A 15,501-nucleotide genomic window follows, 5' to 3' on the forward strand; every position below is an offset into this window, starting at 1 on the left:
TTTAAGAGCCGGTGGAGCTAATGGAGCTGTGATAGTTTTAGGCTTTCAGCAGCACTCTCATCGTCCTGCTCAGAAGTCTCCACTCTCATATTCACAAACACACAAAACACTCACGGACTCTCAGATGGGTGCGTCCACTCCTCATCGACACTCAGGAAGCCCCTGAGCTGGTTCTCATCCTCAGTTTGAGCAGTTTCGTGCAGCTGTACCATTTTTAACGTGAAGATGGCAACAGTAACTATTTTTCCTCTTGAATAAAAGCTATTTTTATATCTGTAATTACTGCCACTTCGTACGAGTTGACATCACGCCTACATCTTTCACCCAGGATTACATAGTGTGACAATTTAAGCAGTGAAACAACAGAGATTTTAACGCACGATATGTTCACGCAGGGCCACTGTGGAGAATAAAGGCAAATTAATAAGCAGGTCGGCTTTATTACGTGAATTTATCAAACTTTTTGTTAGTGTGCACCTTGAATTTTAGATATTTAAGATCAGTCAAAGAAGAGGCATTCAAATCTGCTTAAAATTAAATTGTGTAAGTGGCTGTGGTTCCGGGGAAACAGCGGGTTGTCCACTAAACTGAGGGTCGGTGGTTCGATCCTGAGCTCCACCAGTCCACAGTCTGAAGTGATCCTAAATAACCCTTGACGGCTGCTGGGACTCTGATAGAATAATCACTGTGTGTAGTAGAGCTGAATGGGTGAATGTTTATTGTAGTGTAAAGTGGATGATTACACTAGAAAAGCTCTCTATATATACAAAGGTCAATTAACCATATATGAAATAATATATAAGATTTGTTTTGCACACATCAAGCCTCCTCATTCGTTTCCTGCTACATTAAATCTCGATGTGTCCTCTCCTTTGATTTAGGAATGGCAAAACTCCATTCAGAAGAACGCCGGTCTGGCCTTCATTGAGCTGATCAATGAGGGAAGGTAATCCATCACACTGACTGATTATCACCAACATCTCTCCCTGTGATCCCGCACATTAATGCAAATGCTGTTATCAGTGCTTAACAACTAATGATAGAGGCCTAATGAGAAGCGTACGGGGATAAGTGCACAGTGCCATGTGTGTTCAGTAGGACGCCGACTCATTAGAGTGCAATTAAGTTTACTGCTGATTGGTGCTGCTCTATTTTCAGTGCCTGTAATCTTTCAGTCCAAAGTGTTTAGTGGAGTATTGGTGCAAAACTTAATTAAAGTGGAGTAGAGATAAACACAAATCAAGGAAAAGAGGATTTATGCAATTTAAACCTACTGTTTCCAATTATATGCATACATACATACACACATACATAGATACTTAAATAGTTAAATGCATACATACATTTCCAGGAATTGATATTTTGGGTGATTCATATGTTAAAAAAACATTTGTAATGATTCCTAAGATGTGGTTTTCAAACCTTTGTGACATAGAGATGTAATTGAGGTTTGATATTTTAAAGTTTAACCACAACCTTTAGGATAAATCACTACAAATACAAAAATACAAACCCAAACAAACTTGAATTAAAAAGTACAAGCAGAAAGCTTCAGCTGCAAATCACTGACCTGTCTGTGTTGTTATGATTTAAGAAAAGGTTGAGACACTGAGGAGAACTTTCTCAAATGTCGTCTCATTGAGGATCTGTCTTCTTTGTCACTTCCTGAGTCTCTCACTCTCTCACCAGACTTCTGTGTCACGCCATGAAGGATCATATCGTGCGCGTTGCCAACGAGGCGGAGTTCATCCTGAACAGACAGAGAGCCGAGGACGTTCACAAGCACGCAGAGTTTGAGGTAAACCCAGTTTATCCACATTAGACACAATAGATATATAATGAAGTTAGGGTTGTTAATGAGATACTTGACCTTAAAGACCAGTACTGATATTGATATTTGAGAGATAAATTGATAATGATGATCAATATTTATTTTCAACATGAGAGCCTAGCGGTAAGGATCCCTAAATTAATCTTTTTCAACAGTGTCAAAATGTGTGTTTGTCAATATTCTCCCACTCATAGGCCAACATTATGCAATACCAGTAAACCAGAAAGTAAATTGTATAGATTTAGAACTAGCTAGAGTAGATAACAATCTTTGAAACCAAGTTGCTGTATTGAGAATTTATTGCTTTTATAATTAACTCAAACAAACATGCACTAGTCAGGAATCGTCTCATTGTCTCTAACAGTAACCCTCTTTGTTTTCTCACTGCTCTTCTTTCCTGTTCATGTCTTTTACGCTCTCCTCCAGTCGAACTGTGCCCAGTATGCTGCGGACCGGAGAGAGGAGGAGAAAATGTGCGACCACCTCATCAGCGCCGCTAAGCACAGGGATCATGTGACGGCCAACCAGCTGAAGCAGAAGATCCTCAACATCCTGACCAATAAGCACGGAGCGTGGGGGACAATGTCCCAGAGGTGAGAGGAGCCGCGGGTCCAATTACACTGTGGGACGTTTTTACCCAGGATGTCATTCTGCTGGAAGGAGGTATTACTGAGGATCAGTGCTCTCGAGGAACCTTTATGCATATAATGAGAGTGATGTCAGGATGCTTATATTTGAGTAGCACTGTGAATCGAAAAGTTAAATATATTATATTATATTCATCATAGACTCTGATTGTAAGTACAACCCATAGTATATAAAGATGGACGACCTTAGTGCTTTCCAAAAGTGAAGCAAAACTGTCTTGATCACCCCCTGGTGGCTGTCTGCAGTATAAGGCATAAACCTTGCCTTCTCCATGGTATTGGATTGGACAAGTTCCGTAGTAAAAAGTCAAAGTACACGTTAAGTACCTTTTTCGTTCATTTTTCTGATAAATTTGGTTTTGATCGATTATTTTATGCGACAAAAACAAGCTGAAACATAATGATTGACAGCTGACACTGACTCCTGATTGGCTCCATCACCTGATTGCAAATGACCAAGATGGCAGTGGTGGTATCTGGGATATTTTAGCATCATTTCTGGGTACTGGGAGGACATGGAGACATATAGATATAGTATGGTCAGTGCTGGAATGCAGAAGAGATATTTGGAAAACATTTATATTACTGTCAGTGTAAATCAAGCTTCATGAACCAACATCTTACATCTATAATTTATTGAATATCAACTACAGCACACACAGTCATCTGCCTGGTGGCTGTGTGAGACTGATCTCCTTATTTAGCGCACACACACACACGCACACACACACACACACACACACACACACACACACACACACACACACACACACAAACACACACTCATTACCTCCATGATTGCTTGTTATCCTGATCTGCCTCCAGGCCGGCAGTTACTCTAAAGACATGTGATTTAATTTGAGGACAGGCAACATCTGAAGCCCGTCTTCCACATGTCACTGTTAATTAATTAAATTGTAAACCACAACACTGGGGATGTTAATAAACCCCCCCCCACCCCCCCCTCTCAGATCAAAAGAAAAGTTAAATCGCATCTGAAGGGCTCCGGCCCTTAAGATATCTTTAATGTTCAGATTCATTTCAGTCAACTATTTATATCTGAACCATATGTTTTATATGTTTCACGATAATTAAGTCATTATCCCAATATAAATGTTTTGTTTCTCTGTAGTAAATTAGTTATGAAATTGAATTATGTCAGATTCATCTCAAACTTTAACTTTTTGGACTTAACCTTCCCAAACCTGCACACCTTGTTTACCTGCCTCCACTGAAAAAGCTCATCATTTGCTCCTCCCTCTTTATGTCCTCAGCCAATGTCATGACTTCTGGCGTCTGGACTACTGGGAGGACGACCTGAGGAGGAGACGGAGATTTGTGCGAAATGCCTTTGGCTCCACCCACGCCGATATGTCACTCAAGGCCCTGGAGGACTATGGTGTGTAATGTGCACTAATGCAAATGTTCAGTAACAATTTTTTTTTTTTTGCAGACAACAGAACTCTTACGTGCACATTTACAAACTCACCCACACAGGTACAGAAGAGGAAGAGGAGGGGGTGAAGTCGAAAAAGAATTTGCGCAACCAGTCCGTGGTCGCCCAGAACCCAGAGGCGGAGTTAATGCTGGAGGGAGACGATGACGCTGTTAGTCTGCTGCAGGAAAAAGAGATTGATAACCTTGCAGGTAACACACACACACAAAGACACACACACACACACACAAAGACACGCACACACACACACACACACACGCACACGCACACACACACACACGGTGCAACACTGCGACTAAACAGCAAAATGTGTGACTCTTGTTTTTAGTACGTTTCCTTCCGAGGCTTTTTATCTCCAAAGGCAAGTTGGACATGTGAACGTTCAGCGGCTCCTCTAACCAACCAGCTGGTGTATCTGACTTTAGATTATTAATCAAAATCATAATTTAATTCACTAAAATCTGATTCTGATATAAACCAAACAATTTAATCCGCCGATTCCTCTGTGACTCACACATGACCTGGTTAATTACAGTAGGAAAGTAGAAGAAGCAGATAAATGTTCAATCTCAACTAACATGAAATGACTCTCTTACAGTGTGTGTTTCATTTGATTATCCCTTTTGTGTGATTATTGCTTATTGCTTATTGCTTATTGTGTATTATGGGTGTTACTGTCAGTGTTATGAATACTTGAGCAATCCCTGAGGAGCTCCACTGTCCCCCCTCCCCCCCAGGACCCGTGGTTCTGAGCACCCCCGCTCAGCTGGTGGCTCCTGTGGTGGTGGCTCGCGGGACTCTGTCCATCACCACGACCGAGATCTACTTCGAGGTGGACGAGGACGACGCCGCCTTTAAGGACACGGATCCTAAAGTGAGGACAAACTGTTTCTGTTGTTGTTCAGGGTCGGGAAACGGAAAAGGTTTAGATCACATGCTCTGTAAAAGATTGGATCCGGTTTTTTATTTTAAAATGGTTGCCCCCTCTCCTCAGGTCCTGGCCTACTCAGAGGGTCTGCACGGCAAGTGGATGTTCAGCGAGATCCGAGCTGTGTTTTCCAGACGATACCTGCTGCAGAACACTGGACTCGAGGTCTTCATGGCAAACAGGAGTAAGTCTGCAAAAGCTCTTAGTAGTAGTTTACAAGTCTGCCTCCACAAACCTACATATCCTTGCCACTGATAGTTCTTTTCATTTAGTTGCCATCACTATGATAATCCCATTAAAATAAAGTAAAGCACCAAACTGTTTCTGGAAGCGGTTCATCTATCAAGTGCAACATTTATTTGCCTTGATTATTAATTGAGGAGTCCAGAAACAGTTTTGGTAATTGATAACAACAACCCATAAACCAAAAGCTCAACTTGAAATAATTGGGGCATCAGTATTAATAAGATGCAGTGGAATTCAGCTAAGAGAGGACAGTGGTTTGTTAAGAATTTAGAAATAAATGTAAAGCATTGAATTAAAACATGATAGAATATCTAGGTTAAGGAGTATAGAATAATTATGTAAATGTGTTTTCTCATTGTTGTCGTTGTAATCTTTCTTTACAGTGGAGTTTTATTTTAAAATGTTGCTCAGAAAGAAGAACAGTGTCGTTCCCTGTACTCAAACCACCTAAATATAATGTCCCAGTATAAGGTGAGATGTTTGTTTTCAGCTTGTTGACAGGATGTTGTCTCTTCCTCTCTCCAGCGTCTGTGATGTTTAACTTCCCCGACCAGTCCACGGTCAAACGGGTGGTTTACAGTCTCCCCCGGGTCGGGGTCGGAACGAGTTACGGGCTCCCCCAGGCCAGGTAGGGTCCAGGGCCACCACTGGCAGTTTTATGATTTGAATAACATAAAAGAGTGTCTCTTTAATGTATGTGTGTGTTTGTTTCAGGCGTATTTCCTTAGCAACCCCTCGTCAGCTCTTCAAGTCGTCCAACATGACTCAGCGCTGGCAGAGGAGAGAGATCTCCAACTTTGAGTACCTCATGTTCCTCAACACCATTGCAGGTAACGTCCACTTTCAGTCATTTTTAATGAGCTCTCATTCTGCCAGGTCTGTTATTGAGAGTCTAAGCGTTTGAATAATTTATGAAGAAGGGAAACACACAGCTCTGTTTGATGAGGTCGTTCTTTTTCTCCGACCAAAGAGAAACCTGTGTCAGTTACAGTTGGAGTGTAGCTGCTGTTTGATCCCAGTGTGAGCTGCATATGCAAAAATACAAAAATAAAAGAGACTGGCTGATGAATAAAAGTACTAAAAGCAATGAATTAAAAATAATTTCATCAGCAATTGCTATTTTAAGTCTTTTATGTACTGGAATTTATTTAATGATGCATATAAATTATAGAAAATATATCTCAGTAAAACCGTATTTTACAATAAAGAATTTGTAATACTGTAGTTATATAGATATATGGCTCCAAAGTGTAAAAAAGCCCTAGAATATTCTCGCATGGAGCCGTTTGTCAACAGCTTGTGCTTTTATGTCTTTCTCAGTTGGATGATCTTGTATCTCATTAACCTACAACCTTCGTCATTTTAACTCCAGTCTGACTCTGAATCTTTGCTCAGACATTCGCCTCACTAAATAATTGTGTGAGCATGAGCCCGACTTATTACGTGAGGCGGTTTTCAAGCCTGAAAATGAGCAGGAATGATGCTGTAAATCACATTCTTTACAGTTTAAATGGCCACATATATTTTTTATATGAATCTAATAATGTCAAACACAGAGCAATGTTTCAATATCAATCAATAAATCTGACTTTATTTGAATAGCACACGTAAAACAAACAATGTAACACAAAGTGCTTTACAGAACAAATGGTGTAAAAACAATACTCCGACCTCAACAGAAACTCTATCATAAATCTCAAAAAGTTGAAAACAGGAAACAGCAAAAGCAAGTAAAAGAAGATAAAATAATAAAAAACAAGATTATGAAATGGAAATGTGAACAGATAAAATGAAAATAAATTGCCTGAAGAGGAGTAAGTCAAATCTCACAAATATCTGAATATATAAATGTATTACATGTAAAACAGTCTAAGTTTTATTAATAAAGTAGATAATAAGCAGATTGCCTCATCCATAGTCACACTCTGCTGTATGGGGCAAGTTATTTAGTTAATAATTTGAACTCATCCGCTTTTTGTTCCTCTCTCTCTCTCTCTCTCGTGTCTCTCGTCCCTGCAGGGAGAACCTACAATGATCTGAACCAGTATCCCATCTTCCCCTGGGTCTTGACCAACTACGATTCAGAGGAGCTCGATCTCACTCTGCCTGGAAACTTTAGAGACCTCTCCAAGGTAAGATCCCCCCCGACCCATAACGCTAGACTGCATACGTACTACTAGGACGATATTATGAGAGGATCAAAATGGACTTGAGGTTGTTAGTTTGAACAGAAGTATATTTTCTTTGCATTTATTGACTTCCTGTATTTCTCCCTGGTGTCTCCCAGCCAATCGGTGCTCTGAATCCCAAGCGGGCAGCCTTCTACGCCGAGCGCTACGAGACGTGGGACGACGACAGCACGTCCCCTCACCACTACACCACCCTGTACTCCACCGCTCACTCAACTCTGATGTGGATGCTCAGAATAGTGAGGAGCCGCTTAAGACACTAACAAGCTCTGAACCCCAGCAGCGATTTGAACACACACCAGACAGAAGGCTTTTTCTCACATTTATTTCTCCGTTCTCCCGCCTGTAGGAGCCCTTCAGCACGTTCTTCCTCAACGCCAACGACGAGAAGTTCGACCATCCAGATAGAGCCTTCTCCGGCATCGGCCATTCGTGGAGGAACTGCCAGAGGGACACAGCTGACGTCAAGGTAACTATTCCCGATGAGAAGGAACAACATAAGGCCGATTTATGCTCCTCCGTTTTTACGGATACAGACAGATAGGACCGCCCTCTCCGAGCGCCTCGGAGAGCTTTTCGTGCACCTCTGATTTTTCTAACTATCCTTGGATATTTCGGATAGCCTACGCATAGCCCTTGGCTGTGATTGGTACGCTAACGACATCATCTCCGTACAACGTCATTTCCGGATTTAACATTTCCGGACCTCAAACTTCCGGTTTTCTTCCACTTAAAATCCAAACACAACTACGATACGAATATGGATAGCAACATTGAAGAGCGTCTAGTGGAGGAGGTCCGGAGGTACGAGCACCGACAGGACTTCTTCTTCCCAGAAATGGGGTAGGCTTCTCTGAGCTCGTCTTCTGTTGCGCCACCTACTGTTTGGCGGTGAATTGTTTTCAGACGGACGGTCGTCGGAAAAGCATAAATCAGAAAGAGTCCGTGGTATCCGTGCGACCCTCTCCGCGACACGGATACATAGAAGCATAATGGAGCCTATACTGAAGCGGTGCCGGAGAGATGATTGTGTTGAAATTAACAATGTGATTCTGTTGTGTCCTTCAGGAGCTGATCCCAGAGTTCTACTATCTGCCCGAGTTGTTTGTCAACAGTAACGAGTACGAGCTGGGGATGCGTGAGGACGGCGTCCCCGTGTGTGACGTGGAGCTTCCTGCCTGGGCCAAGAAACCTGAGGACTTTGTCCGCATCAACCGGATGGTGAGAGACGCACTCACAGACCCTTCTAGAGTATGAAAAATGCATTTTTAAATCAAAATCTAAATAAATATTCTTGTCCTCTTCTTCCTCCCTCTCTCTCTCTCTGCCCTGCGTGTCACCAGGCGCTGGAGAGCGAGTTTGTGTCGTGCCAGCTTCACCAGTGGATCGATCTAATATTCGGCTACAAGCAGCGGGGGCCGGAGGCGGTCCGATCCCTCAACGTGTTCGACTTCCTGTCCTACGAGGGATCGGTCACCCTGGACAATTTAGACGGTCCGCAACGCGAGGTTGGTTTCAAACACACCTGCCACAACAGATTGAGGATTTCTTCAATGTCACACAGTAGTGGCATCAGATTGAGGAATCAGGAAGGACGCAGAACAGACAAACATGCATATTTAGGGGGAAATAAAGTCATTAAAATCAAGGGAGATATGTCTTTCAAAGTTTGTTTCAATGTCTCTCTAAAGTGTGTAACCTTCCTCCTCTGTTCCCACGTTGACATCACGTCTCTCTCTCTCTCCGCCTGCAGGTTATTGAGATGCAGATTCAGCTCTGTGGTCAGGTTCCCTCGCAGCTGCTGATAGAGCCACACCCCCCTCGCTCCTCCGCCATGCACCTGGTGAGAAATCCTCCGCTCGTCAGTTTTGAGTTTCTAAATTGTGCACTCCGTATAGGATGTGCACACACGGAGCCACTGAAACACAAAACGGACACACACTTTTGTCAGAGTTTTATTGAAAAGTTATTGTTTAAATTTCATATTTTAGCAACACTGTGTAACTTTTAGTGAGCAACAGCGCCCTCTGCAGCCACATGTGGCAATTTGTCCTGTTGGGCCCAGTGTGCGAGCAGTTTTCATGTAGACAGAAAACAAAGTCTAGTGGATATTACCCATGATCCACGGCTTCCTGGAATAGTTCCTGTTTGAAATTTGAAATGTTTTCTCGCTGAATATTGGAGATAAACACTGCTTTTTGAACGACTTCTGGATATTTTTAACTGATCTACACTTCAGCTTTAATCTTGAACTTGCTGAACCTGATTCTGACAATTGAAGATGTGTGGGAATAAAATCGGCTCCATTCTCTCCTTTCAAAATCAGTAAATCATCAAACTGATTCTGAAGCTGCTATTTTAAAGTAAAAAAGTTGCATAGTGTTGCTTTGATATGAGTTATGGTATGAGGAGCCACCATTACCCAGGTGAATGGATCTGTGACGTTACATCACACTCGTGTATGTAATGGTGTTTTGTCAAAGCGAGTCCCAACCCGGTGTCGGCCTGTCCGTCCCCCCCCCCCCCCCCCCAAGGCCTCCGTGTCTCCACATCAGAGACTCGTCCATGTCGACCCCAACCTGTCCGTCCTGACCCCAGACCGACCTGAGCCTCCATCTCCCCTCGTGGGCCCGGAGCGCCCCCCCCCTCAGTGTGTGAACCTGCTCTGACCCTGCGCTCCCACTAATCTACCTTCTCCCTTCCCCTCCCTCTGTCCCATCCGTTCTGTCTCTCCCTCTACCTCCGTCGCCATTCCCCCCCGACCCCTCCTCTCCCCCCCGACCTTCCCTCCCCTCTCCCTCTTCTCTGCCCTCCTCCTCTCTGTCCCTCTCTCTTTCTCTCTGTCTGTCTCACCAGTGTTTCCTTCCCCAGAGCCCTCTGATGTTTAAGGATCAGATGCAGCAGGACGTCATCATGGTGCTCAAGTTCCCGTCCAACTCGCCCGTCACGCACGTGGCCGCCAACACGCTCCCCCACCTCAGCATCCCGGCGGCGGTCACCGTCACGTGCAGCCGGCTGTTCGCAGTCAACCGCTGGCACAACACAGTCGGTGAGTGCTCGTGTTGGGAGGGAGGATGTTGTTGTCATGGAAATACAAAGGATACACGATGCATTCAAATTCAAATTAATTTCAGCAACTAAAATCCCAGGATCAAACCTGTACCCGGTAGCAGGATATGGAATTATCTGATCAATATACAGCTTTGTTATTACATGGTTTTAATTTGCACCAGTGTTTAAATCTATTGAAGAGATAATGTGAGATATTGATGTACGATAATACAGAAACCTACAGAGTTTATAATGACGGTGGAGCGAGCGTTTCGACCAATCGATAACTCAAACAACCTCAGACATTATAATAACCAGTTGGCTTCTAAAGTCATTTTTCTAAGACCTGCTGGTTCCTTTGTTTTCAATTCTCTTTCTAGAATTGTAATGTTTTATTAGATGATTTGTTGGAAAAATGCAAATTAAAGGGACAAACTGTGGGACTTGTATCAGACATACAATCATGGAAGCCTGTGATTATATGAGTGACATGTCACTGTTAGTCATTGAGCCCATAGTTGTTTTTATATTTGATTGTGTTTTATTAGTTGTTAGTCTGATTTAATCCACATCCTGTATGTTGACATGGAAATATTTTTAATTAAAGTTGCAATTAACCCAGTTAATTGACTCATTAGCGCAGCAGGCTAGGTGCAATTAACTATGCCAAAGTGATTATTAAGGGTCATGACGCAGTTTAAATGAGTTTTCTTGTTGATTGCCACATTAAGGACTTATATTTTTCCGCTTTGGATCTTTCATCAGAGAACACTTGTATGTGTGAGAGGATGTAGTTTAGTTTAGTTTAGTTTAGTTTAGTTTAGTTTAGTTTAGTTTAGTTTAGTTGAAACAACATAAATATAAATTACATGTATGAAATGTTAAAATATATACCACACCCAAATATAACAAAACACAAAACAGAGAAAATTAGAGTTATGTATTAGTGTTAAAGGGAAAATTGGTTTGAAAATAGATAAAGGGAAGAACATTCTTTATAAATACAGATGAATCAGAGGAATCCAATAAGTAAATGTTGTCATTCCACAAAGTTACTCCACAATATTGAATGGAAAATGTAAATTTCTTATCCTCCCTAGTTTGAAAATTATTGGTACTATTATATTGTGGTACACTGATGTACATGTGAGTATTTATGTCATGTTTCTGTCCCTCAGGCCTTCGAGGAGCTCCAGGTTATTCCCTGGAACAGGCTCATCATCTCCCCATCGAGATGGACCCTCTCATAGGTCAGTGCACATGCAGACTTTACTGGTGTTATGTTTTTATCTCCTAAACTAAAAGCTGCTGGATGATAAAGGATAATATCTGCAGCATTACCAGCTTCCAGTCAGGATATTATCAAGGACACATTTAGCTGTGAGGAGATAATGAGGGCAGGCAGGTCACCAGCGGGACTGAAATCAATATATTACATAATTCATCTCAAACGCTGACCTCTGAGTATTGAACTACCTGCAAACGTTCCAGGACATTATTGCCTCCATTTGCCCTCATTAGCGTCTCCGTTCCCCCCCCCCGCAGCAAACAACTCAGGCGTGAACAAGCGTCAGATCACTGACCTGGTCGACCAGAGCATCCAAATCAACACACACTGTTTTGTGGTTACCGCCGACAACCGCTACATCCTGGTGTGCGGCTTCTGGGACAAGAGCTTCCGGGTTTACTCCACTGAAACTGGTACGTTTTTGTTTTGTTATTGTTGAGTAGCAGTCTTGATTTCAGATTCTGTCAGAGATTAACTTTAGATGTGGATCATGCAGACTTTTATTTGCATTTGTATTTTTATTTCAATTTGATAAACCACAGGAGATTTGGAGAGGTCTTAGAATATCCATTGCTGTGTTTATTAGTCCAGAGATTTAAACCAGTGACCCCCTGTTCACTAACCCTCATCTTGAAGTGCATTTATATCCCAGAGAATAAAAAAACATGGATTTATAAAGAATGCGTTCACACACAGACTCACCGTCCTCCTCCTTCCTCTCCACAGGAAAACTGACCCAGATCGTTTTTGGCCACTGGGATGTGGTGACGTGCCTGGCGCGGTCAGAGTCCTACATCGGAGGAGACTGCTACATCGTGTCCGGCTCCAGAGACGCCACTCTTCTTCTGTGGTACTGGAGTGGACGACACCACATAATAGGCGACAACCCCAATAACAGTGAGTGGCAGCGTGGTGTGAAAGTTCCAGTTTGCTTGAATATGTTCCTGCGAAGAGATTACTTAAATAAACAGCTTTAAAGGAGAGAGGCTCTTCTAACCCGAGTTTTGTGGTGATGTGTGTTTTCTCCTTCAGGTGACTATCCTGCTCCCAGGGCGGTGCTGACGGGACACGACCACGAGGTGGTGTGCGTCTCTGTCTGTGCGGAGCTGGGGTTGGTCATCAGTGGAGCTAAAGGTTTGTGAGTTTTCATTAATCTGTTTGTGCCAAAGAGAGAAGCACAATTTTACATTTAGATTTAAAGGGCCCCTATTTGTGTCATTTACAGGTGAGTGATTTTGATTTGGGGGTCACTACAACATATCGGGCATATATATATATATATAAATATATATATACCTATAGTAGGTCATTGCTTTGAATTTTTTTATGCACAAAAAACACACTAAAGGAAAGGGAAAAACCACAAAAGCATAATAATATAGGCACTTTATAGGTTATTTACAATGATACAAACTGAAGTTTAAACTTCAATAAATCAATGAATATCTCTTATTCTGCTCTGCCAAGACTTGAAAGCCCTTTGCTCAAGACATTTATGGTCGACTACATTAAATAGAAAATCAAGATTCTCTACGCTTTCCCCAGAGTCTGTTTTCTGAATAGATTGTAAACGCAATTAACCATCACCAAAGATATGTCATTTTAAAGTTGCTCTGGTCTTGCTGCGTCCTCAGAGGGTCCGTGCCTGGTCCACACCATCACAGGGGACCTGCTGAGGGCCCTGGAGGGTCCCGAGCTGTGTCAGCGGCCTCGCCTCATCTCAGTGTCCAGCGAAGGCCACTGCATCATCAACTACGAGAGAGGCCGCTTCTGCAATTTCAGCATAAACGGAAAACTGCTGGCACAAATGGAGGTCAACGACTCCACACGGGTGAGGCTGTCGGAGTTGATTCGGTTTACGTCAACATGATGTAATATCAGAATAATGCAGCGTGTATGGATAATATTATTCTGTTTATGGTAGTTTCTGGAGCCTGTGAGCCTCTTTTAACTTCTCTCTCCTCTCGGTCTCGCTCCAGGCCATCCTGCTGAGCAGCGACGGACAGAACCTGGTCACAGGAGGTGATAACGGAGTTGTGGAAGTGTGGCAGGCGTGCGACTTCAAACAGCTTTACATCTACCCCGGCTGTGATGCCGGCATCCGCGCCATGGACCTCTCACACGACCAGAGGTGAACCAGACCGGGTGTTGTGTCAGACAGAAGCACATGTAGACAGTTTGTTAGAAGGAAGCCAAATTCAGGGAGGTGTTTTCTAAAAGCTCTGCTGTTGTTGGGGTAATACTGAATTTACAGAAAGGAGGCGGTTATTTGAATCAAAGCTCAGATTATGTCCCAGGCCCCGGAAACGAATAATAAATAAACAGATTGATTGTGGTACTTTACAGAGAATGTCTATGTTTTGTTTTAAATATGTGACTCTCTCTTTGCTCTTCTCTCAGGACCCTAATCACTGGCATGGCGTCCGGCAGCATTGTGGCGTTTAACATAGACTTCAACCGCTGGCACTACGAACACCAGAACAGGTACTGAGGTCGGCCGGTTCGAGGAGGAGGGAAGGAGAGAAGAACGAGAGATGAATAAAGGAGGCGATGCTTTCTTCTGTGTTTCTGCGACACGGCGAATCTACAGGCACCGAGAGGAAGAGGAAAGAACAAGTACCGGACCTTAGGCTCTATTCTGTTGAGAAGCTTGCTGGAAAGAAAACGTCCTCCTGTGCACGCGTGAAAACACACACACGTGTGTAACCACAGACACATAACACCCCCCCCCCTCCCCTTCGAAGATACACACCAAAACCTGCTAATAAACTAAACAAGGCTGCAGAATGGGGAGAGAGAGAGCAAGTCAAGCAGACGCTGTAGAGGGCGATCGAACCCGAGCCGCTCGCAGGACCGGTGCAGTCGCTGCTCCAGGTACGCTTAACGCTTCACAGACTATGAACCTAAGTTTTTCTCTCTCTTTTCTTCTTCTGGCTTTCACATTTCGTTCTGTCCTTTTCATTTGAGCGGAGGAAGACTCTGAATTCGAGACTCCTTCAATGTGTCCGAGCAGATTAGAAACGTGAACCAGCCCCACCCACTGTTCCAAAAAGCGGTGCTATTGGCTTGATCTTAAATTCACCCGTGAAAAATGGCCTGTGGGGGGTGGAGGGGGTTTGATTTTTATTTTCTCTTATTGATTTTTACCAGGTGTTTATTTCATTTTCTAATTTCATTATTCTTTTCTTTTTACCCACAGCAGGGTTAAGTCTGACGTTTCTGTAAATACGACTCTGCTTCCTTCAGGGTCCACACTTGTTCTTTCACTACACAAACTGCGCTTATCACCTTTAATTTATTAATGACTTGCTGTATGTAACATATTGTGTAATAATTATTATAATGTTGACAAGACTGATGGTAATGACGACAGTGTCAAGGATGGTGATTGTTTTGCCGGAGATAGAAACGATGAAGCGGTCTTTCTTGCCAGTGCCACCGCGGCTGACGCCCACGAGACCGACATGATTTCCTTTGTATATTTGGTGATTGTTTTGTCAAATATGTACATATAGTCTCGGTTCAGGCTCGGCGGGAGACCTAATCAGCTGAATAAGACTGAAGCCGCAACGGAAACCTTCACTTACCCACATTTGTTGATTATTTAAAAAAAAGAAAAAAAATAAGAGAATCAAATCAATGTAAAAGTTTGTTTTGTATTTGCACTTTGCACCAATCACATATCATTATTTATTAGCTTGGTTCTTTCTGGTCGGCTGCCATTTTGTTTAGGTCCATTTTTATTTTTTTTCCCCTGCGGGATTATTTGTGCATTGATGTTTGTATTTAAAACGTTGAGCTCATGTGTGGTTATTAAGTTTTACAACCTCACAGTTGTAAGCAATATCATGATTCTGTAGCTGAT

The 15,501-nt window shown here is 42.8% G+C and overlaps 1 protein-coding gene across 2 annotated transcripts in view; it reads left to right on the forward strand.

The window, feature by feature from the left end:
- The window catches only part of LOC133019225 (neurobeachin-like), a 103,810-nt gene extending 88,320 nt beyond the window's left edge, over window positions 1-15,490 (forward strand). Inside the window, exons 39-62 of one of the 2 annotated variants that reach the window (XM_061085626.1) lie at window positions 882-946; window positions 1,690-1,798; window positions 2,258-2,424; window positions 3,753-3,877; window positions 3,976-4,125; window positions 4,263-4,295; window positions 4,672-4,808; window positions 4,929-5,046; window positions 5,634-5,736; window positions 5,823-5,938; window positions 7,128-7,240; window positions 7,396-7,536; window positions 7,647-7,766; window positions 8,366-8,518; window positions 8,641-8,805; window positions 9,051-9,140; window positions 10,154-10,346; window positions 11,527-11,598; window positions 11,894-12,049; window positions 12,363-12,533; window positions 12,669-12,770; window positions 13,271-13,467; window positions 13,616-13,767; window positions 14,037-15,490. In XM_061085626.1, the coding sequence (XP_060941609.1) occupies window positions 882-946; window positions 1,690-1,798; window positions 2,258-2,424; window positions 3,753-3,877; window positions 3,976-4,125; window positions 4,263-4,295; window positions 4,672-4,808; window positions 4,929-5,046; window positions 5,634-5,736; window positions 5,823-5,938; window positions 7,128-7,240; window positions 7,396-7,536; window positions 7,647-7,766; window positions 8,366-8,518; window positions 8,641-8,805; window positions 9,051-9,140; window positions 10,154-10,346; window positions 11,527-11,598; window positions 11,894-12,049; window positions 12,363-12,533; window positions 12,669-12,770; window positions 13,271-13,467; window positions 13,616-13,767; window positions 14,037-14,127 (3,039 nt within the window). In that variant the 3' untranslated portion in view covers window positions 14,128-15,490. The remainder of the gene's footprint in view (window positions 1-881; window positions 947-1,689; window positions 1,799-2,257; window positions 2,425-3,752; window positions 3,878-3,975; window positions 4,126-4,262; window positions 4,296-4,671; window positions 4,809-4,928; window positions 5,047-5,633; window positions 5,737-5,822; window positions 5,939-7,127; window positions 7,241-7,395; window positions 7,537-7,646; window positions 7,767-8,365; window positions 8,519-8,640; window positions 8,806-9,050; window positions 9,141-10,153; window positions 10,347-11,526; window positions 11,599-11,893; window positions 12,050-12,362; window positions 12,534-12,668; window positions 12,771-13,270; window positions 13,468-13,615; window positions 13,768-14,036) is intronic. The other variant, XM_061085627.1, reaches the window with a different exon arrangement.
- Window positions 15,491-15,501: the final 11 nt, after the last annotated feature.

This window comes from Limanda limanda, chromosome 14, assembly GCF_963576545.1.
Source record: "Limanda limanda chromosome 14, fLimLim1.1, whole genome shotgun sequence".
NCBI classification, from domain to species: Eukaryota; Metazoa; Chordata; class Actinopteri; order Pleuronectiformes; family Pleuronectidae; genus Limanda; species Limanda limanda.